This window comes from Malurus melanocephalus, unplaced genomic scaffold (assembly GCF_030028575.1).
Source record: "Malurus melanocephalus ecotype Western Australia unplaced genomic scaffold, MMel_1.1 scaffold_453, whole genome shotgun sequence".
Taxonomy (NCBI): Eukaryota; Metazoa; Chordata; class Aves; order Passeriformes; family Maluridae; genus Malurus; species Malurus melanocephalus.
The window spans coordinates 387,301-409,241 of NW_026623685.1; the positions used below are offsets into that span (position 1 = coordinate 387,301).

The 21,941-nt window shown below is 43.4% G+C and overlaps 1 protein-coding gene across 2 annotated transcripts in view; it reads left to right on the plus strand.

Annotated features, from left to right (window-relative positions):
- ASPSCR1 (ASPSCR1 tether for SLC2A4, UBX domain containing) overlaps positions 1 to 21,916 on the plus strand; it is a 30,531-nt gene extending 8,615 nt beyond the window's left edge. For both annotated transcript variants that reach the window (XM_057380435.1, XM_057380434.1), the window contains 10 exons: positions 493 to 910; positions 4,996 to 5,135; positions 6,520 to 6,601; positions 7,411 to 7,477; positions 8,250 to 8,312; positions 8,595 to 8,647; positions 19,235 to 19,286; positions 20,003 to 20,072; positions 20,401 to 20,588; positions 20,898 to 21,916. In XM_057380435.1, coding sequence (XP_057236418.1) covers positions 493 to 910; positions 4,996 to 5,135; positions 6,520 to 6,601; positions 7,411 to 7,477; positions 8,250 to 8,312; positions 8,595 to 8,647; positions 19,235 to 19,286; positions 20,003 to 20,072; positions 20,401 to 20,588; positions 20,898 to 20,911 — 1,147 coding nt within the window. In that variant the 3' untranslated portion in view covers positions 20,912 to 21,916. The remainder of the gene's footprint in view (positions 1 to 492; positions 911 to 4,995; positions 5,136 to 6,519; positions 6,602 to 7,410; positions 7,478 to 8,249; positions 8,313 to 8,594; positions 8,648 to 19,234; positions 19,287 to 20,002; positions 20,073 to 20,400; positions 20,589 to 20,897) is intronic.
- Positions 21,917 to 21,941: the final 25 nt, after the last annotated feature.

Here is a 21,941-nt window from a genome sequence, read left to right on the forward strand (position 1 = left end):
GTTTATTCCTCATTTGAGTGGACCAGCAATTCACAGTTAAATGTCTCTCTGAGAGGGCAATCAGCTGCCACTTTATTCTTGCCTGCTCTGGATGTCAGGCAGTGAACTCCCAGCCCCTGCAGGCCCTGCTGGCAGTTGAGGGGTGAGCTGGGGACAGGGACAGCCTTTCTGTGATCTCCTGGACAGCTTCTTGCAATATATACAGAAGGCAGGAGTGAATAGAAACTGTGCTTTACAACTGACGCTGTTTTTCTCTGGAAGGCAGTTTTCTTCTGGAGGAGTGGGTTCCTGTTCTGTTATTTTGCAAATATGATCTTCTACCCCTCACTTGAAGCAACTGGAGCTTATGCTCTGCAAGCATCTGGAAGAAGTTGCTAAATCAGGGGTGTATTTGAGTCAGCTGTTGTCTTTGTGTCGGGGACACCTTGAGAATGGGGAGGGCAGTACTCTTAGGATTATGATTTTATTTTTATTCCTTTTGGTGTCTTTAAGAGTTGTCATGAAGAAATGCAGTGTGTCTGGTGGGGAGGAAGCTGTGAGTGCCAAGGTGCCYTGTAATGAGCCAACGGTGAGGTCAGGCTGTGTGGGAGAAGCAGTGGATGTGACCCTACCTCAAGCAAACACATTCCCAAAGGACCTGGACCACAGGGATGTGGCCACATCCTTCAACAGCTGCACACAGAAGCAAGACTCGATTGAAGAATCTCATGCTAGCCTGGAGGAGCCACGGCTTTCCCCAGAGCCTGAGCCTACCCCATTYGTTCCTTTTTTTGGAGATGGAGAGCATATGGGGCACTCTCCTGTAGCTGTACCATCTTCAAAACTGCCAACAACTTCTTCCAGTCCTGGAGGCCCTTCTAAGCCAAAGAAGTCTAAGAACAGCCAAGAACTGCAAAAGCATCAAGAACAGGTAAGGGAAAATGTGTTTTCAGTTTGGGCAACGAGGCCTTTTTTTAATCCTACACTCTCATGAGGAAAAAGATGTTTCCAAATGAAAGATGTTTTCCCCATGTCGTAGGATTAGGTGCCCTGSTGACATTACAGTTCTGCCTGAGTTCAGAAAGGAGGTAGGAAAAAGGAAGGATGTGAGTTTAAGGATTTGCTGTCCAGCGGCAAACAAAACTTTGAATCTTTAGGTATCCTTGATAAATAATTCAAACAGAGGCAACACAGCTGCATTAAATCACAGTCCAGAAGATCATACACCTCAGTGCCTCAGATTTCATGAGCAAATACCCACTTTGKTACCTGAGCGCTGTGACTTAATTTTCTTAGTATTGCAGATGAAGCAGAAACACTTCATCCTTCTCTATTTTTGTTTGCTTATAGAAGTGTTTTCTGTCTTAATGTAAAATATCTTGCTTCTTAAATAGTCTGCCTCTCTCTATTTTCCAGAAAGATGAATTGCACAYCTCACCATTGTTGGTGTCTCTGAAGTAAAACTGTGTTTATGGAAATTAAAAGTGCTTCAGCCCATGTAGAGATTGCAGAACTGATGGGTGAAGAGTGCTGTGATTCCATCCCAGAGTGACCTGGGAACAATGTGAAGTGTGCTTTCTGTAGGACAGCTGTAWGGAATTGAATGCCTTCAGCAAGGCTGGATGTGTCTGAAAGTAGTGTAACGTGCAGTATAGGAGCCATTCAGTTAATAACTCAGCCCTTGTTTTTATGCACTGAGAATTTCCCATTCTGGATTCTCAGTGACTGCCTCTTTCCTTGCTCCTTTGGCTTATCACTGGGGCCAGCTTTCATGTTCAGAGATCACGTGTTGTTTCCTATTCTTTGGTACCTCCTGGAGCTGGAGGTTTGAATCTTTGGTTCTGATCCAGCCAGGATAGAACAGTAGAAAGTTATARGTAGAAGGAAAGGATGTCTGGGGAGCTTCAAAGGGAGCTTAGTCCAGGAGGAGTTCAGCAAGACTCTGGATGCTTTCATGSTGATGTAGAGATTCCACCTTGGTTGACCTTGTGGTTGCAGTCCATTTTTGATGAGTTCTGAAGTGTTTAGGAACAGAAGCCAGACCTGGAAGGACTCTGGAGCAGTTACAAACTGCACAAGTAGCAGAAAGAGGTCTTGCCAACCTGCAGTGGTAAATATTTCAGTATATTAGAAACACGTTTGGGTCTGTCTAATCAGTATTATTTAACCTTTTGGAGCAGACCCTGAGCATGGAGAATTAAACAGTAGGCTGGGTGATTTGTCCAGGCTCTTGTGTTTTTTGCTTCAGTCACACTTTCATCTATGAGGGATTTGGAGAGAAGGAGTTTCCATTGTGTCTGGGAAGGGAGGAGAAGTGCAAGGSTTTGGGGTGGTATTCTTCACCAGTCTTGTTGCCCACACTTTTTGTGCATTGGTGGGAGAGGCAGAGCTCCATCATTTCACTGATTTCACAGCCTAATGTGGAGCTGGGCTTTTGGGCATGTGCTGAGTGGTGGTGACTGAAGGACTCACATGAACCGATGTCTTTCTCAGAATTGCAGTCCAGTTCAAACCACTTCTGGAGCCAGCCGCCCTTCCAGTCTGAGAGCAGCTTTTGAAGCAGCTGCAGATTCTTTCGGGGGGGTTGTGTCCTTGTGTTAAACAGCATGTGATTTTGACGGCTGCTTTCAAGCCCTTTGATCTCTGGTACTTTTGCTGCTGATTGATTACATTTTGTTCCCTCCTCCATTCCTGCCATCCTCCACTCTCCTCCCAGCAGCAACAGCCAAGCAGGGCTAGCCACATGGCATCTGCGTTTTGTCCCTTTGCAGTCTTGAGGAAAAAAAAACCAAAACAAAACAATTATTTTTAAACATCAAAGGTCCATTTTTGTAAAAGAATCTTCCCATTAATGCTTTGCCTGTGTGTGGTTTTTGAAGCTGAAGAGAGGCTGGATAAAATCTGTGCTGGCATCCCTTCATTTCTTGGGCTAAAGATGGTTTACAGACAGCTGCGTGCTGACTTTGATGTCAGAATGCTAATTATTGGAAGGTAACTTTACACCAGATTCACCGTGAGATTAGARCTCTCAGAGGTGGTGGGTAGGAGCTGGGTCTCTTGGAAGAGCTTGCTGCTGTGGAAAGCACAATAGCCACTATTGCACTTAAATMATAAGAGTTTTCTTCAGCTTACCTGCTTCCGTGGGTCCGGGATGGTGACCACAAAGTGAACTGCGTTCCTCCTGTCATCTGGCTTTGTCACATAAACTGCATTTACGTAAATGCTGCTGTGAACATGTGGCTTCATCCTGATGATGAAAAGTGCATCTCGGCTTTGGTAGAATCSTAGACTTTGAGGACGGAAGGTGCCAAACCTTAGCACAGCATCTTTGGCTCCTGGAACAGATAGGACAGCAAAATCCACAGCTTTCGTTACTCCAATTTACATGAGGAAAYGTAGAACATCGGTGGGGTGGCCATTTGTTGGTACAGGAGTTGCTTATCTTTCATCAGCTGCAGGAAACGCTGCACGTGCAGTGCTCTGGGAACTGGGCTGGTGTTCTGGAGCCTCTTCTGTAATCATTGTGGGAAGTTAGTTTTTGGATTCTGTCTGCGTTTGAGGATTGTTGGAGCCCACAGCAAGGAAGTGGAGTGACATGTAGGACTGGAATGTATGTCTGCCTTGTGCCATCTTGTGATTCCCAATGCCTTGGCAGATGCCTTTAGCTGTCACCATAATTCAGGTGGGGATGGGTGCTTTCCCTGTCAAAGCCCTCTGCTGCTGGGATTAGCTAAGGTGCTTGTTAGAGCCAGTGCTGAATGGTAACTTTGGGATTTGCCAATGCAGATTTTAGAGTTCTCTCCATTGTATCCCAGCACCGTTCACAACATGCCACAGGAAATACCTSCTCAGTCTTTTGGGTTTGGGTTTTTTGAGAAGACGTCTGCTTTCACTACATGTTCAGAATGAAATGAAGCTCAAGCCTGTTAGGAGATAYCTGGTTATTGGGTACCTGATGAATCTCCTGTGACACAGATGTGCCCCCACTGGAGCAGCAATGGGCAGTGGTTGGGATTCTGGTGTATCCTGCTCCTTCCCAGCAGATGCTCCTGGGTGTTTGGGGTCCTTGCTGCAGCATCCTGGGCACCCCCAGCCCGCTCTGGGCCGGCAAAGCTGCAATCACTGCAATCACTGCAATCACAATCCTTCACCCGCTCGTTAGGGCTGACCTTGCTCAACTTTTCTAAAAGTAGCGAAAGGTCCCACCCACACAACCTCCATCTTTTAATTTCTCAAATTACCCTTTAGTGCCCACAAGTAGAGTGAACATTGCCTTGTAATTTGTGCTGTGCTTTAGACAATTGAGAAGACTCCTGTTCCCAAGTGGCCAGTGCCTGGGGGAGGGGAGAGTGGAGGGAGGGATGGACATTCGGTGTTAATTAGGATTGGAAAAGAGTGTATGAGGGAATGAAGGGACAGGAGTGCACGGCAGCAGATGGCAAATTGCAAAGGGCTGGATAATCTGCAGAATGAAGTACAGCACCCATGTTMATTGAGTGCTGCCTGTAGAACGGTAAGAAAATGATTAGATAGTGAGAGAGGTTTGGAGTAGAGCAGAGAGAGGTCAGGTAGGGTTTTGGGACAGGAGTAATTTCTGAATACAACAGGCTTGCAAATAGCTGGAGGCGTGGTTCAAGTGCACAATAGCGTACTAGCATAAGTGTGGAGATTGCACAGTCACTCCCTGGGAAGGAGTTCTTTCTCCTTGCCTTGGGTGGCTGGTGAAGCTGTTCCCCTGAGTTTCCTGTAGTGACAGTGGAGAGGAGCCAGCTGCTCACCTGGCAACATTGATTTCTGCTGCCTTTGGCAGGCATTGTGTCCAAMGCTGTGTCCTCTGTACAAAATGTCAGCCCTGACAACCTCTCTATCATTTGTCTGATCTTAGTGACAGGAATTGCACACCAGTGATTGCATTTCAGTTTGCAAATACTGTCTTTCTGCTCTTTTTCAGGAACCTTATAGGATAAGCAAAGCAATGCATTTACAATGAATTGAAGCTCATTTTTTATTCTGTAGCTTGTAGAACGTGAGCCCCTTGTGTGCCACCTCGACCTACTGGAACAACTTCCTGATGGGCCGGAGGAGATTCCTGATGAGTTTTTTGAAGTCACGGTGGATGATGTACGGAAACGATTGGCACAGCTGCAGAGTGAGAGGCAAGTTCCCTTTCTGCTGTGTCCTGCTTTTGAGCAGAGTGACACTGATCAGCAGAGCTTGTTGCATTTTTGGCCAGTAAGAAGCACCTTATATTTTAAATAACAGAATTAACCTTTTATTAGACCTCATTAGAAAGACCTAYTTTGAGACATTACCTAAACAGAAATAAAGCAAAATCAAATTTAGCCACAAGTCAAGAGCTGAGAATGTTTGGAACAGGTGCACATGCACACCCCCAGAGGAATTACAGGAAGTTGAGTAGCAGTGTGCTGCACTGTTCAAGTAGCTTGCTTTCAAATATTCATGATTTTACTTTGTTGAACTTCAGTTCACTAAAAACTCAGATTAAGATAAACTGGCCTTCCTGTCACAGCAGCATTTCGCTGTCTGTATGATCCTTAAAGAAATTAATTTTGTGAATGTATTTAGTTTCAAGTGGGTCAAAGCATTTCTTTAAAGATTACAATTATTCTCCAAGACTGTGGAATAGTTTCTTTTATACTATAGCCAAGTCCAAGTTGAACTTTTTACTTAGAGTTGATTTTTTTCCCACAGGCCACTGAAATCCACATGTGTACACAGAAAATGGCCTGAAAATTGCTCTGCTGCTTGTGTGGGTCTGAACTATGTAGTGGTACAAATGTAGAGTCATTTGGTTGGGGATTACTGGAATACAGGCCTGTAAAAAAAAGACCCAATTTCTAAATTTGCTGGTACTTTTCCCCTTACAGCCAGGGATAAAAATAAAGGCAAGTTACACATCAGTTATTCAGATACAAAGAAAAGGTACTAAAGTTGAACATGGGATCTGTTTGGTCTAAGCTAATTTCTTTACTTATTGGAAAATATGTAATTATTTTCTTTCATTTATCGTTTCATCTTAAATACCAGTAGACTTTTATTTTGTACCCACTGTTGCTTTCAATAGCAGTCTRCCGTGCCAATTCTTGAATGATCTGAAACTTTTCATTTTCATTTGGTTTCCCTGTTGCTTATTAATACTTATTAATATCTTGCRCCAGTATTGTTTTTCAAGTTCAGTAACTCTTCTGCTCCTGTGGAGTAATCATGTCCAACCTTAGTCTCTGCTTTATGGAATCAGTAAGTCCATCTCTTCTTGAGTAGTCTAAGCAGGCTTTACCCTCCTGTTCTTAGGATCTCTGCTGCTGTTGTGAACTTGCTTTTAAACTTGTACAATAAACGTAATTTTGTACAGTATTGTTGCTGATGCTCAGCAGTTTCAGGAGGTGGGGAAAAGGGTGTAAGAGACGCATGGAATAGTTGAGCAGTTCTCATCAGCCCTGCTTGGGCCTTGCACTATCCTAATAAAATAAAAATGCATCTTAAAACTACAGACAACTTGCCTTCTTCCCATGTGTGTAGGAAACGTCTGGAAGAAGCTCCACTGATGACGAAGTCTTTGAGGATGTCCCAGCTGAAGGAGAAGTTGGAGCGTTACCCAAAGGTAATTTTTGTTCATTTTCCAGTCCCCCTGGTTGGTCCAGACTTGGGGACTGAGTATCTTGGAGTTCAGTTGTGTTCAACAGGCTCTTGAGCTACCTACAGGAAGATTTTTCAAATCCCCATCCTTGTTAATTGTTTGTGGGACTTGCATAACAGTTGTGCCTTGTGAAAACAGCTGTACTGTAATACAGTTGAGTGAAAGGCAGTTTGTTGCTTCTGTTCTCTTCCAGATCTCTCAAAACCTTTGTTAGGCACACATCAGTCTATATGACTGAGCTTTCCTACCTGCCTCTCCTCAGTAGATGTTTTGCTGGAAACTCATTAAAAGTTTAAGGATTTGCTATTACAAGTTGGATTTATTTTGCTCAGTAAATRTGATCCTTATGTAGTTCTTAAGTGCTTTCTGACCAAGCTGGAAAAAACAAAGGTCAGAGGAACGTCAGGAGGATTCCTACTGCTGTGGACCCATTAGGATGSCAGTAAACTCTCAATACCTGTCCAGAGGGACTGTCTTTGTTGTTTGTACATTTAGCACAGGGAGCTCCTACTCTTTGAGTGGGTGATGCTGTGTTTTACATCCTAGTGCTTTGACAGATGAGCCCTTGTGCCCCTTTGACAGCCAGACAGCCCTTGTTCCCTGAGAAGCTGCACAGCTGTGTTAGCCAGCTTGCTCTGCTGTTCCTGGAAATACCTCAGACCTCCCCATTAAAAAATACCCACAAAAAACAACTTGCCTAGATTCTGAGCCAAGGATAAGTGTTACAGACCAGTGATAAACCACTGTCCTAATGGGCTTTGTCTCTCTTTTAGGTGGTGTTGAGAGTTTATTTTCCAGACCGTCATGTTCTGCAGGGGTTCTTCCATCCCAGTGAAACTGGTAAGACTGATCCCCTCTTCAGCCTGTGCAGCTSTGGCTCGTGGCTCCCACCCTGACAGGAGAGAATGTGTCTGAGCAGCTCTTGCTGCTGCCCAGGAAAGCCAAGCTGCTCTGCYAAAGCAGCATTAGGTAGTTACACTGTTCTGTAGGGCCCCTGAATGGAATAAGAAGAGACTCTGGGCTAATTAATGTAGCTAAGGGCTTCTTGGTGGACATGGCAAAATACCTGTGCTCAGGAAGCTCACCCTTGCTACTCCCTTGTTGTGTCTAAATGATGTGTTACTGGAATGCATTTGGACACTTCCTCTGTGTTAATGCTTAAAACGTTTTGGGGGTGAAAAACAATGTCCCCTTCTCCAATCCAAAACAAACCCCAAAAAACAGGAAGGAGAAAAAAAAGCTTCACCAACTGTAGTGAGAGGATGACCTTTTCTGGCTCTGTCAGTTCACAAAAGGCAATCAGACCATGCATCAAGTATCTCTTACTGTTACTACTGGATCCTCTTATTCTCAGCTTTCAGCCATGGTTACCTGCACAAATTGTTTGATTATTTTTTGGGCAACCTTAGATTTTTCCAAGGGACCAGCATGTCAAAGTGGTGTTTTGTTTGTGTTTTCTACAAAATACTTGTAATAGCAACTGTGTACTTTGGAGGAAAAGGCAGTCTCCATACCTTGTAGAGGGCAGCTCTGCTGTTATAAGTTAACCTTCTTGCCCAGTATTTGAAGAACCAAATGTAATTCAGCAAACCTTTCTCTCCTTTTTCCACAGTTGGCATTTTGAGAGACTTTGTAAGAAGCCACCTTGCTGATGCAGAGTTGCCATTTTACTTGTGTGAGTGCTGTTTGTAATATTTGGCCTTACTTTACAAAGCCTGTTTGTAGCTGTGGTTTCTTGATGCCTGACATATGACCTGGGAAGGAAATCCTTTCCCTAAAACCAGTTTTACAGTGCAAAGAAGTRTAACTTGCTCCCTTAGCCATGTTGTGCTTCTGCCTAAGTTCTGTGGGCATATGAACCTGTCACCTCTCCAGAGAGCAGGGATCCCTCCCCTACCTGTATTTGCTGTTCTGGTTGCTGGGTGGTCCTGTTTTATAATTTATTTTTTAACTTCAGTTGTTGCACCTCCCAGAACCGTCTTGAACGATGAAAATCTGACACTGTTTGAGGTAAGGACTTCACTTGAGCGCTGTGATTCTCTCTGGTTTGTCCTCCCCTTAATCCTGCCTCAGGCTTTAGTTCCTTTTCARGTGAGTTGTGTGGTGCTGTGGCTGGGGTTGTGCTCAGCCAGGGCCAGTGGAGCAGGTGTTTGGAGCACAAGCTCCTCACCAGGAGAGGCCCATCTTGTACAGCCATAGCAGAGGCACACGGGGCCAGGGTGGCACTCACATTGTTGGGCACACACTCTGTGTCCCAGGGCTTGGAGCTGCATTAGCCTGGAATGTCACTGCAAGAGCTGAGCTGAATATGCTTTATCTGCAGCTGGGCTAGGCTAATAAGAGAAATGAGACTCAGTGTGGAAAGGAAACTATTTCCAATTTCTAGAGTGGGAACTAGAGGCCCTATTAGACAAAAATCAGATCTTTTTGAAATCATTATGTGAGAGTTTATTTTAAGCCAGCATATGCATTGAGGAATATACATTCTCTGTGTAATTTTTCTCTGAAAATACTGTAATACAGATTTTTCCRATTCAAATTCCTGGAGATTTTTTGCAAGTGTCTGATAAGGTGGTCTTGAAGTCCCTGGGCAGAGACTATTGGCTACTGTAGATCACACCYGTGTGAGGAGTGATTGAGTGATTTTGCCAATGACTTTGCCCCAGACTCATACTGTTTAAAATGTTCTGTCATTCAGCATTGCGTGGATCTTTCCAGACTGATGCATTGGAGATCCTTCAGAGTAAAGGCTCATGCAGCAGCAGTGAGAATTCTTGCATGATGCTCCTGAAGTGGGAAGAGGGATAGAGAAAGGGACTTTCCAGGCAGCATGATGAATTAGGTAGGGATTAGCATGCCTCTGAAGTTGTTTGCAGTGAAGTTTTCCAAGTTCCATAACTTCCTGACCAGGCCATGTGGAAGAAATACACATGCAGCTGCTTTTAGACACGACTGACCTCTATCTGCCTCCTGTTCATCCAGCCTCTGATGCTGGCTTTGGTCTCCCTTGTTAAATTTGGTCTGTCTTCTAAAATCTTAAAAATCCTCTGCTTACCTCTGTTTACCCCTTGCCTGCCTCCCCTGCCCTACAGTACTGTTCTTTTTATTTTCTCTTTCTCAGTGTGCATCTCATGTTTCTCTGGATGTCTCCTGAAACATGACTTTTTCAGTAAAACAGCACAGAAATCATTACATCTCATTGTCTTTGAAATAAGAAACCTTATGGCAGGAATTTTGTTTAATTTGCTGTGTTAAAGTCTTTTTTCTGTACCTGGCACCATTACTGGTGCTTGTTATACGTGTGGCAGTTTCCCGGTTTCCTGGTTGTGACATTTACTGTGAAATTCATTCCTCATGGGAGCTCCCTGAAGCATAAAAACATGCTGAATTAGTGCTCTGCTATGGCTTGGAGGTGCCTCACAGCCCAGTTTTAGAGACTTCTTTAGAAATCACAACTTGGTGAAGAAACTGCTCAGTTTTAGTGTCAACCATCTCCAGTCTGCAGTGGCTTTCCGTGGATTGCAGTGCTTGCTGTGCCCATGGTAAAGGTGCAAAGCCCTGGCATTGATACAGAACTGGTGCTCTTCAAGATACTGTGCTCAAAAGCAGAAAAYTCTTTTCAAATGGACTGTTTTATGGAAGGCGTTTTTTCTCATTTCTTATATCCTCTCTCTCACCACAAAAGAGGAATAATATCCAACTAAGATAAAGGGTGTCAAATCCAAACTTGATTTAAGWTGCATTCTTATTCATGGCACATTTAATCACACCGTAGTTAAATTAAACTAGTGGTTATATTGAGAATTTGGGTACAATTAAAGTAAAATGGAGTTTTTAAACACAACATTACAGAGTCAGTACAATTACTTGCAAAATGTGGAAAGCAAGTAAAATCTCATGCTTGGAATATTTTTTTGGGATTGTAGCATGACATTACGAAGTGATTATTATCACATTAGTTAACAGTTGCATGACTTTGCATTTTTGGCTTAATCTGGCTCAGCAGAGGTAAATGTGATGATGTATAGGGAAAATAATTTGAGTTTCATATGCARCACAATGAGCTCTTGCATTGATTGTTACTGCTGTGGAACAAWGTCTTAAGGTCATGAAATCATCAGCTCATTACTGAGGAGTGGGCAAATCCAAAACAACCTCCWCCCCAAAAGCAAAGTATCCAGAACAGAATAGAGAACATTGCTGTGTATAGGCCAGGGTTGGTGTGAATAACATGCAGATCTGGTCTTGCATCTTCAAAAGGAGCAGGTGAAGGTGYAGAGAAGGGGAATGAGGTTCATCAGAGGGCTGCAATGGCTCCTGTCTAAAGAAAAACTGAGTAGGCAAGGAGTGGCCAGTCTGTAAAAGATGTGACTGGAAAAGGACCAACATGCCAAAGAGAAGCTGGAATGCATTGAGTTCCTTTTCWTGAGTATGGGTGAGTGGCACCAAATAAAGCAAGCAGGGGTTAGAATAGATGGAAGAAGGTAGTTGTTTGACTGTCAGAAAACTGAAGTGTAGAATTCCTTGTCACAGGGTGCTGTATACTAATAGCATATACCAATTTGAGCTAAATTTAGGTAAGTTCAAGGAAGATATTTAGTAAGAGTGAAACCACCTCAGGAAGATCCTAAAATGAAAATCTGTGCTAGCTAATCACTTAGAAGCAAGGATACTCTTCTCTGTTCATCTGGTTTTTGTTCCTTGTGAGGATCCTGGCTGGGCTGAATGGGCATCTGTTCTGCCCATGGTTCTTCTGTCCCTGGGAGAGCTCTKTTGAATGTCCCTTATGTCCCTTGCTTGGGGCCCTTCAGCCCTTTCAGGTCATGGTCTGTTATGGCAGGAATGATTCTGTGTGTTTGTAAACATTGTATTTGGATGAAGCATCAAAGAGGGGAAAAAAAAATCCTGCTGAGAACTCTTCGTTCTGGTTACCCAAAGTGCTGTCAAAGCCCACAGAGCTCTGACCTGTGAGGATGGTGCCTTATCCCAGTAACTGCCTAATTCTGGGAGAGGCTTTGCTCCTGTAACCASTGTGAAACCTTATTCCTCTTGAACTGTTAGTGCTGGCCTGTGCCATAATTGTCCTGCTCGGGTAGTACTTCCCTTCTGCTGGGGTGTGGATCCTGGAAGAAAGGGAATGAAGGGCCTTTCTTCTCTGGGCAGAAGCAGGTGTGGCAATCACTGTAGCTGTTGTGTCCATGCCACTGTGTCATTGTGGTGCTGTGTTTAGGAGAGGCTGTTCCCAGTCAGGCTGCACTGCCTGAGCCTCGGCCAGTGAAAATAACCCTGGCCTAGAGCAGGACTGAAAGAGATAATGTTTGTCGTGCTGGGTAGGAGGGGCAGTGCTGSTGATGAGACCTGCTCACTGCTTCTCACATGAGCTTATGGCCTTCCAAGCTGAGACATTTTCAGTCTGGGAAGAGATTTGTGCAGGCCAGGGGTCCCCGTTGGCTGCGAGAGCTGTCGAGCCCTGCATGGGGCTGGCTCTGTGCAGGGGCCTTTGTGAGACCTTCCCTATTTCATTCATCCCATGGGCTGTGGAAGGGAAACATTCTGTATTTTAGTCAGAGCATCCCTTCTGTTCCCTGGTCTGAAAGGAGGGAGGTGACAAGACAAGGCTGCTCTCTGTAAAGGTTGGTTAAGGCACTTTGTAAAATATTGTGGCTTTGGGGGTGGGGAACGAGGACCTCTTGCTCTGAGGTTACCTGGCAGTACTGGCACCCCTGTGGTGAGAAAGCTTGTTCTGGAATAGCAGTGCTAAATGTGAATCAAGTGCTGTGGAGTWTGCAGTTCTTCCAGGCATCACAGGRAAAAGGGAGCTTGGGTAAAGTAACAGTATGGCTAATTGCTCAAGTTTTTTGATGTAACTTTGTTGGGTTTGGAGGATGTGTGAAAGGTGAAGGAGGAAGTTTGTCTTCAGCAGTAATATATCTCTAATGCTTCAGTTTGTGTCATGGAACTGCCAGAATTTGGCACTTTTGCCACAAATGTTGCATGTCAGTCATGTTAGCAGTGGCCTCTTGGCATCGGATGCGAGTCCCTTGCAGAAATGCCTGCACATAACCTTGCTCTTGATTTTTCCAAAGCAGGTACTACCATGATGTATCTAGSCATTCTGGATGTTTTCCAACATTTAATTTTCACGATATCCCYAATATCCTTAGTTAACAGTAGTCTATCCTCCACTCTATAGATGACTTTGGTGTTGTTGTTAAGGAAAGATGGATGGGGTCTGAGGCAGTAATGTGAGCACATTTGAACATTCAAATATTTATAAATTACTGAAATTTGTGCTGAAGCCAGTAACGGGAGTGACTGCAGATGGTGGACTGCCATATCACCAATAGTTCTGCTCTCTCCACCCTCTCCCTCCATCCAAGCTGATAWGTTTGGCAGCACATTCATTACATTTGATCACTTATAATGAAGGGAGACCCTTTACGCTGGAAGCAAAACCAGGAAAAAAGACAAATGTTGTTGACTTGTTTGCCAAGATACTTGGACTGAAAGAACTGTCTGAAGTGAATTCTCCCAAAATCTGTGTGTATTTACAGTATAGTGAGCACACAGATTGGCAGCAATGTGGAGCTTTTGGAACCCATAAAGACTTCAAGGCATTGCTTTGATTTTTTTGTTGTTGCTGTTTTTGCTGGCTGCCTTCTCCTCATGTCCCTTGAAGTGTTTTATAATGTTTTGCTCTACAGAGCTGATCAACCACAGGCTTCCCTGTTGTAGCACTTGGCTTTGGGTTCCTTATAGCTCCAGAAGCTTGTTTGTGTTTTTTCCAGGCTGTCTGAGCTTTTCAGAGTTGGTTCCTAGCTTCTTTCTCCTCCCAGGAACAGGCAGTTTTGTAGGGCTTATCTGGGGTGGGATAGTGGAAGAAAAAGCTTTGATTGCTGAGTTAATACTAGGAAAGAGTTGGCAGAAAGTAGCAGTCACTGGAAAAGTCAAGGCATCAGAGAGGGCAGGAGGCCATCCTCTGTGTACAGAGGAGCAAAAGGAATCCACAGGCTTCCACAGAAGTATTTGGGTCTTCTGGCTGATCTTAGAGTGCACTGAGTGTTTCCCTGTCACGTACCATGAGGCAGAAATCCAGAGCTCCTTTCTTTGCCGTTGGTTCTCTTTCCATATCCCATTTGCTAATGCCAGTTTGAGCAGTGTCTCTGGCACGTGTGTTCAGTGAAGCTGCCTGCGACTCAGGCAGTAGGAAGCCTTCTCTTTTGGCAGGAGTCTGAATGCAATTTCAGAAGAAATTACTTCATCAGAGTCAGTCCATCAGAGGCATTTCTCTTGGCAGGCCTTGTGGTTATTGCAATCACYAGCAAAAGAAAATTGCAATTAATACTGAAATTCATCCAGTGCAGAGGATGGCATTCACCTAAAAGTCTTGGTCTTTTACTTCTCCATTCCAGGATTTTCTTATCTGACTGCATTTGGTAGCAGTGTCACCTTCTCTCTGTGCTGAGGTCTGTTCCTCATGCTCACAGAGAGTGCCCGTGCTTGCCTCCTGATGCTGGCTTTGCAGACACTGAGAGATTCCTTGCCCCACTGAATTTGGAGTAGAAATCTTGCCCGAAATGTTCACTGCTACTGGCAGTTTTGAAGGCCAGATCTTTCTGATCTCAGCCATTAAGGTCCCTGTGAATGCTCTTCATACCTGGATTCCTTCATAAGTAGCTTTCTCAGAACAGTGTTTTCAAATCTTGTCTTTGCCTTATGAATTTTAAAGRTCCCCTGCCCTATCTGGCTCAGACCTCCTCCATGGAGAAAATCCATCTCCTTTGGCAGTGGCAGTTCACATTGGGCAGCTTTGTTCTCAGGTTGTAAACATGAAGTACTTGATCTGCCCCCTTCACCATGACTGTGGTGTTTATTTCTGTTTCAGCAATGCTGTGCAGTCTTGCTGGAGAAACTTTTGATCCACCGGCTTTGCAGTTGAATTTTCCAAGAGCTAGTTTATGTGTTTGGGATGTGTGTACTACGCAGTGTTTCATGTTGCTTGCTCGGGTTTCTCCTTCCATGAGCGTGTTCCTTTGAAGTGCTTATTTTTTTATTCATCTTCTAACATCAAACTAACAGCAGACCTGTGGCACTCTGATCTTCTCCGATTGTGGAACGGAAAGAATGCTGCTGCTTCTGGCAGCTGCRAATTCCCTTCAACAGCAGCCCCTGCCTGTCTGCCAGCATCGCTCTGGCAGGGAAGAGAACAACTCTCTTAGTGATGTACATCATCTGCAATGCTCTGTTCTAGGACTTCTTTGCATTTAGTATGTCTGGGAAACTGGAAGTGTTGAGGTGTTATTTGGGGAGGGTTCTGCCTGGGCTATTTTCTGTGTTCTAGAGAACAAGTTACTAAAACATGCAGTAAAACAAAACAGAAATGTTTCTCTGCTGTATCACAGCTGGATTCACAAGGGACTGTTGTTCTAATGTGGATATTTTTGTCATGGAATGTGAGATGCAGCGGCCTCAGTGTGCCACCCCACAGCCAAGATGATGTGCTGTCACAGCCACAGTCACCACCACAGTGTCTGAGTAACTGTTCACTATCTCTGAGTAAAACCAGAGTTACTCAACTGCATAGTTGCAGACTAAATGTGTCGTTATGAGTAACTAGCTGGTATTCAGAGCTCTGAAATAGAAACTTCTGGAACTCTAACTAAGCAAATGGATGGAGCTGTGTTATATCTTCTGCAAATCTGAGGAGCTGGTTACTTGGAATGATAGTTATTAAATGAGGAGGGCAATAGGCAGGACACTGACTTCCTTTTCTCCTTGCCTCAGTGACTTTCTAATCCTTCAGAAGAAAACTGTCCTGTGATTATGGTCTTGGATGGGGCTCTGGAGACTTGCATTCTTAGTTCTTATTTCTGCTGCTGCCATCCTGTGTGACCTTGAGTAAGTTAGTTAATCTCTTTAGGTCTCAGTTTTTCATCTGTGCAGCAAAGAAAAGCCCCAAAAAAACTAAAACACAAAAAGGAAACCCACAAAAATAAAAACAACCCACAAACTCAAAAGTATTTTTATTTACGTCACATCTGTATAATTGCACAATGAGACACTGTTTTCAGTTGGATTTCTAGGTGTTGGTGCAGTAAATCTGACTGTATGTTGTAAATATGCTTTGCACAGTGTGATTTGAACATTATAAATTCAAGAAATTAATAGTGTCTATTTCCCCAGTCAGAATGGCAGTTTCTTTGGCTGGAAACCAAAGCAGCAAGGAAKAGAAATGCTGGGTGTTGGGGTGTAATAACTGGCTATTGGCTCAGTCCTATTGTAGTAATTCTCTGCATGTAAGTGAGTGGAGCTTTTTGACTTACTTGTTTCAAACAGCCTTTGATTCTTTTGGTCAATCTGGCAGGCTCAGTGTGATTCTAAGAGTACTTAAAATGTGTTTTGATTCACAGATGTTCTTGTAAGAACCCTATGCAGTGAGGTGAAGAACTGCAGAGTTGTTCATCTGGTAGCATTAGCAGATGCATTAGAACGACTGCAAACATTAGAATAGGTGACTTGRCAATACAGTTTTCAGGGGATGGTCTGCCCAGTGTTTGATCCTTTCATTCTTAGGTGTGKTAGAGAATGCTAAAGGCTTTGCCTTTGGACTTGCATGTTTTCCCAGACAGAATCTACTAAAGCCTTCTCCTCTTTATGCCAAGACAGTCTTTGGACAGTGGGATCATTCTACTGGCTTGCCTTTAGTTTTCAATGTGAAATTGCTGCTGATTTAAATACTTTCAGATTCTAAAGAGCTCTGGGACAGCATTGTGTCCTGCCAGTGACTGGCTAGAGAATTCCTGGGTGAGAAGTGTGGTGAACCCTCAGGGAGTGCTGGGCTTGGGGTGGTACTTGACAATTCYACACAAAGGAATCCAGACCAAGGGTTCTGGGCATGAGCCAGCAGTCTGTTTGAATTGGAGAAAAATTGGTTGGAAGTTTGGCAAGAGGGGGCTYTGTGTTGGCTGACCCCTAGGAAAGGATAGGGATGCAGGGAAAGGAGCCATGGGAAGGACGTTGCATTCTGTGTACTTGAGGGCTGCTCTTTAGCTCCTTTAAGTTTCTTTCAATTAAGATTTTGAACTGAAATGTTTGGACTGATGTTTTGCCAAGCAGTGGGAAATGGTTGTGGACGTGTATCCTGAAACTGAGAACTATGGCTRTTTGAGTAAATAGGGTAGAGGTTTCTACTGGGGCACAGTCTGTCTGTGTGTTTGTTGGTTGAGTGAGTCTGTTAGCTCTTGGGCTGTGTTTCTCACTCTGTTTCTCTCTTTGTGCCTCACACAGGCCCTGCCATGAATTTTCTCTGACCCCTTGGGGCCATTCCCACACGAGGCTTTGATGTGTGTGCCCAGAGCTTGATTGACAAGGAAGTTTCAGTGGCGGCAGCGGGGAAACGAAAAGGGCAGGGCTTTGAACTAAAGGGCTTTGAGCTCTGAGTTGCTGTGCTTACTTATCTCCTTCAGAATGTTAATTATTTACCAAGATAATTGGTCGGGAGGCGAAAAAAAGAGAGGGGTGGTTATTAAAAAATTCCAACACTAACACTACAAAAACCTCATTTTCCAACTTGCAGCTGGCATGCAAAGGATGTTGTGTGTAAAAGGGCTTGAGTGTATGTATGTTGGGGGGCCCTTCTTAAGGCACCCATTTCCTAAATAGACGAATGCTGTGGAAACATCAAAGCTCTTGTGAGAGTTTTCTCTGGGGTTTCTAAACCATGTCTGGTACTTTTTAATTAAAAATGTTTATGGAGAGCTATCTTTGTGACTGGAGCAGGCAACCTTAGGCCCTGTTGATTGAGGAATGAAACATTAAAAGACCTAATAAATAATTACTTTGCTAAAATGTCAGTTCAGGCATGTGAATTTGCCTGGATGCTTTAGCAGGACCTGAGTCTKGAAGTAGAGTGATGAATATCTCTTGTTTCAGTCTAGCATGATGTTGACTATGCCATATGAGACAGTCTCTTATAGCCTCTGGATTATTGTACCATATGCTCATCTGAAGCTTGTAGGCAGGAAGAGCAGTGAAGCTATTTTTTTTTTTTTTTGCCTTTAGTTGATACAGTTTTATTAGTSTCCATCTTAGGCAGCTGTCTCCAGCCTCCTCTGTGCAGATCAGGGTTCTGTTGAGTTCCTGTAATTGCTGTGCTGGGGCCAGAGATGATCATTCCAGTGCACAGACTGGGCTGATGGTGGCAACAGAGGCTCAGGAAAACTCCAGGACACTCAGTCTGCCCTGGTACAATTCCCAAATATGCATGAGTGATACCAAGTGGGGCASTGACTTGCTTTTATCTGGTTATTTATTTTTGGGATCAGTGTGCCAAGTTTAGTGTAACTATTTTGCCAGGGAAAATGTAGAACATTGATTACATTTGCTGGCTTTGCAGTACAGTTTCTGGCTCTAGCAGTACTTGCYTCTTATACATGATGCTGATTTGGTTTCTTTACCTGTTAGTACCAATCTTCCTAAAAGCTAAACAGAATTGTTTCAGCTAGTGATTCTTTATATGGTTTTACACTATCATATAATGCAGATAATAAATATGATGGTTGGTTTTTTTTCAGAATCCTTTCTGGTCCAGCTGGTTATGCCAGTTGGCATATATCTATTAATCTTCCGCATATCACCTTAAAATCCTTTWAAAAATCCAAGCCTGAGCTTGCAGTAGTGTCTGTTTTTAGAATGAAGTTTAATAACTTTGACTCCCTTGCTCTGTGTTTCCCTTGGGAGCACTTGGAGGCACCACTGGGTGTGGTGGTGTCGTGCTTGTGATGTTTCTCTGGGTTTTTCTGGGTGTGTGGTCACCTCACCAGAGCAACCTCCAGAGGTAYCTCCCTCCTTTATACCTGTTCAGCCTGGAAGAAAGAAACTGCTGGGGGCTCGTCAGTGTGTGTAGAAAAAGAGATGGGAAACAGCAAGGGATGTGGGCCAGAGTYCTCAGCAGTGCCATGTAAAAGACCAAGAGGAAATGGACACTAATTACAGGAACTTCTAATGAAATAAAAGGAAAAAAACAACGACCAAACCAGCTGGATAGAAAATAATGTTTGAATATGGCAATTAGTCTGAGAAGTAGGAACTAGGAATTCGGGTTGTATTTATAAAAGGAAATACTTCATCCTGGAAAGGTGGTGAAACTAGATAAATTCCAACTATAGAAAGGGTATAAATGTAATAAAATGATTTAGAATAGATTTTCGGAGGGCACAGCTRTATTTTTCTTCTCTTGCTGTCAGCCACTCAGGTCTTAGAAGATTCTTCATCATTATTAATGTTATCTGCTCAGCAGTGGAGAATGTGGGTACAAGAAAATGGCCTGGGATATGGGGACAGAGGAGAAGGAATGGTGGGGCATTGCTGCAGAGGCCTCATTACCCGTAAAACAGATCATAACATTTTCCTTCATGTTTTACCYAAGTAAAACTGTGCTCTGCACAAGTTTAAGTTCTCCTGAATTATAAATGGTTCAGTGACCTTGGCTTGAACTCCATGAATTTGTCTGTAGGTGTCCAACCTGCCTCGAATGTTCACAGTGARCTATGAAAGCATCTGCAGTCAGTGATCGCTTATTTTCCCCTTTTTCTGCAGGCTAAACTTTTTCCAACTGCTGTCATTCATTTTGGATCTGAGGAATGCAGGGGTGAGTGCATTTCCTCTCTCCTTCAGCTGATTGTGTAGTTCCTTTAGCGGACCTAGAATTAAATCCTTACTGTGAGAGTTGTTCTGACAAAAGAATCTGCAGACCTTGAGAATGCTGCTGAATGTCCCCATTCTGACTGGCTGAAGCTCTTCAGAGCTGGTTTGGTCAGTTAAATTGAGCACAAATGTAGACATTTTATCTTCTTTTTGGGATTTGATAGGCTGGGGAGTAGGCATTGTCTGGCATGGGAGCARGAATGATAGAAGAATGACTCTGTAGAAAAGAAATCCTGTTGTTCAAAATGTTAACTAGACAAATGACTATGAAACACTTGCAGAGCTCTTGTGGTAGTGCACTGGCTGGAGATGGTAGAAGAGATCTGAATCTTTGGTTCTTTGACATCTCTGGTTTGTGCTTAGAATCCCTGCTTCTACCAGACATCAGAGTATGCTCTGGCTTCACAGAAAAGTTTCTGAGGTGCAGTGAGCACTGTAAAAAAAATGTCAAGATCTTGAGGTTTGAATGATTAAATAAGACACTTCTGAGTTGTGAAAGAAAACAGCATTGTTTGGTAATGTCCTGGTGTCATTTGGGGGAAGGTGATGTATGTTTACTATTGTATATAGCAGTATTTTTTCACCTGAGAGCTATGTGATACTGTGGAGATTGATGTCTCTATGTTCCCAAACAAATGATTTGGTTTCATTTCTAAACAGCTTGTTACCTGAAATCAGACCTGCTGAGATCTGCAGTTTCTCCTTCTGCAGCTGATTTATTAGTAGCCAGGTATGTTGGGGCTGAATAGAGTTGCAAATGCCTTAGTATTTCAGGAATGGGAAGCATGAAACAAGCCCATCTTAATACAAAGAAATGTGCTTYAAAGATACTAGGACTTCCTTCTTTCCAGAAACAGTCATACTGTCATGCTCAACTTTGTAGAAGCTTTGTGAGTCCTTTACAAAAAGTAAGATTTCAGTGACTTCAGTAAATACTAGTACTTCTGTCATGGAAAAAGAAAAGCCCTTTCAATATGACTTTAAAAGTTTCATGATGGTGGTGGTACAGGGGGCTATTATGAAAAACGAAGCTTAATTCTGCTTATTATCTTCCTCAGATATTTGTCTAGATCATTAGTTCCTTCTGCTTCATCAACTATAGCATCAGTGGCTCCATCCCTATCTGAACCAGAAGTAACAAGTGACAAAAAGACCATTGAGCAGCCAGAAGCAGCCAGCATGGAGGGAACTCCACGAGTGTTAAGAAGGACCCCGGGGAAAATACCCAAATGGCTGAAGCTTCCAGGTATCAGTGAATGAGAGCTCTGCTCGTTCTGAACTGCCCCAAAAAGCAGCCTCATCTCTGCCRAACATGTTGGATATCGATGGTATTGTTTAAGGGGTCAGCTTGTGCTTGCATATAGTAACATGAGGATGAAGTTCCCTGCTCTGAAATGGATTTTCCATTTCATCTCCCCAAGTGCTCTCTTGTGGTCCCCACAGCTGCCTGAGCACAGCAGTGACCGAACCCTCAGCCACCAGATCATTTTATTGAGAAATGAGTAAGTGCCAACTGCATGTTAAGTGTTTTAATGGWCCTGTGCTTGTTTTGTAGGTGGAAAGAGATGAAGCATGGCTGCTGGACGACTGAACTATCAGCTATGTCCTTTTCTCCATGAACTTACTAAGAACCTGTACAATGTTTTGGTGGCCCTGAGAGATCTAATCTGTATGAACATTAGTTATAAAAAGAGAATTGCTATTTCAGATACCAGTTGCACCTGGTGGAGGAGTGGAAGGACTGTTTTTGGTCTTTCTGACTACAGAAACAAGGTTAGAGGTTAAATTTAAGGTTTCTTGCATGCAAATAATAAAAATAGAGAATTAAGGGGGTAATGATAATAATTAGATATTATTCCTATATATCTTTCTGCAAAGGACTTAGTTACTACCCATATTTTGAAATTCAAATCCTTCCAGTTCCACCTTCAGAAGATGACTTGAGCCTAGCTGCCTGTGTTACAGCACTAAGATACAGTCTGGTTCAGCTTTACCTCAGATAGTTATGTSTAGAACACGACTTCTCTCTGCTTCTTACTGATTTGGGTTCGTGCTGCTGATAATTCTGGACATAGATGGCTGGAAAATGAATGGAGAGGAAGCACTTAAGTTGCTTAAACCAGTTCAGATCAGCCTTTCCTRTGAAGCTCTTGGGCTGCTGCACTTGTACTGTGTTCAGTTGCCAGAATCTTGTTAACAAGGAACACAGGTGTGTCTGTTCATGGAATGCCTGTTGAGTTTGTTTCTGCCCTAAGCTCTAATTTTATTTTCACTGTGTGTAATTACCATCAGTAATTAGTTACAGCAAAGGCTCGATCTGTATCTGTATCTCCTGCAGATGTTGTGGGGGGATGAATTTTGATTAGAATTGCCCTTATGCTGGAGTTTAACTCTGTAGTGCCACGGCAGTTGTGGTGCTGAGTTTTATTTGAAGTCTCCATGAATCAGTGATCGATGGAAAGCTGGGATTCCATGGTACAGGATTACCATGTTTTCCATTTAACTTGTTTCCTCCCTGCCTTATGTGTGCATCTGCACCATTTGTAGATGTAATAAAGCAGAGTGGCCATGAGAGCCCTTGTCGTCATTACCTTTGATA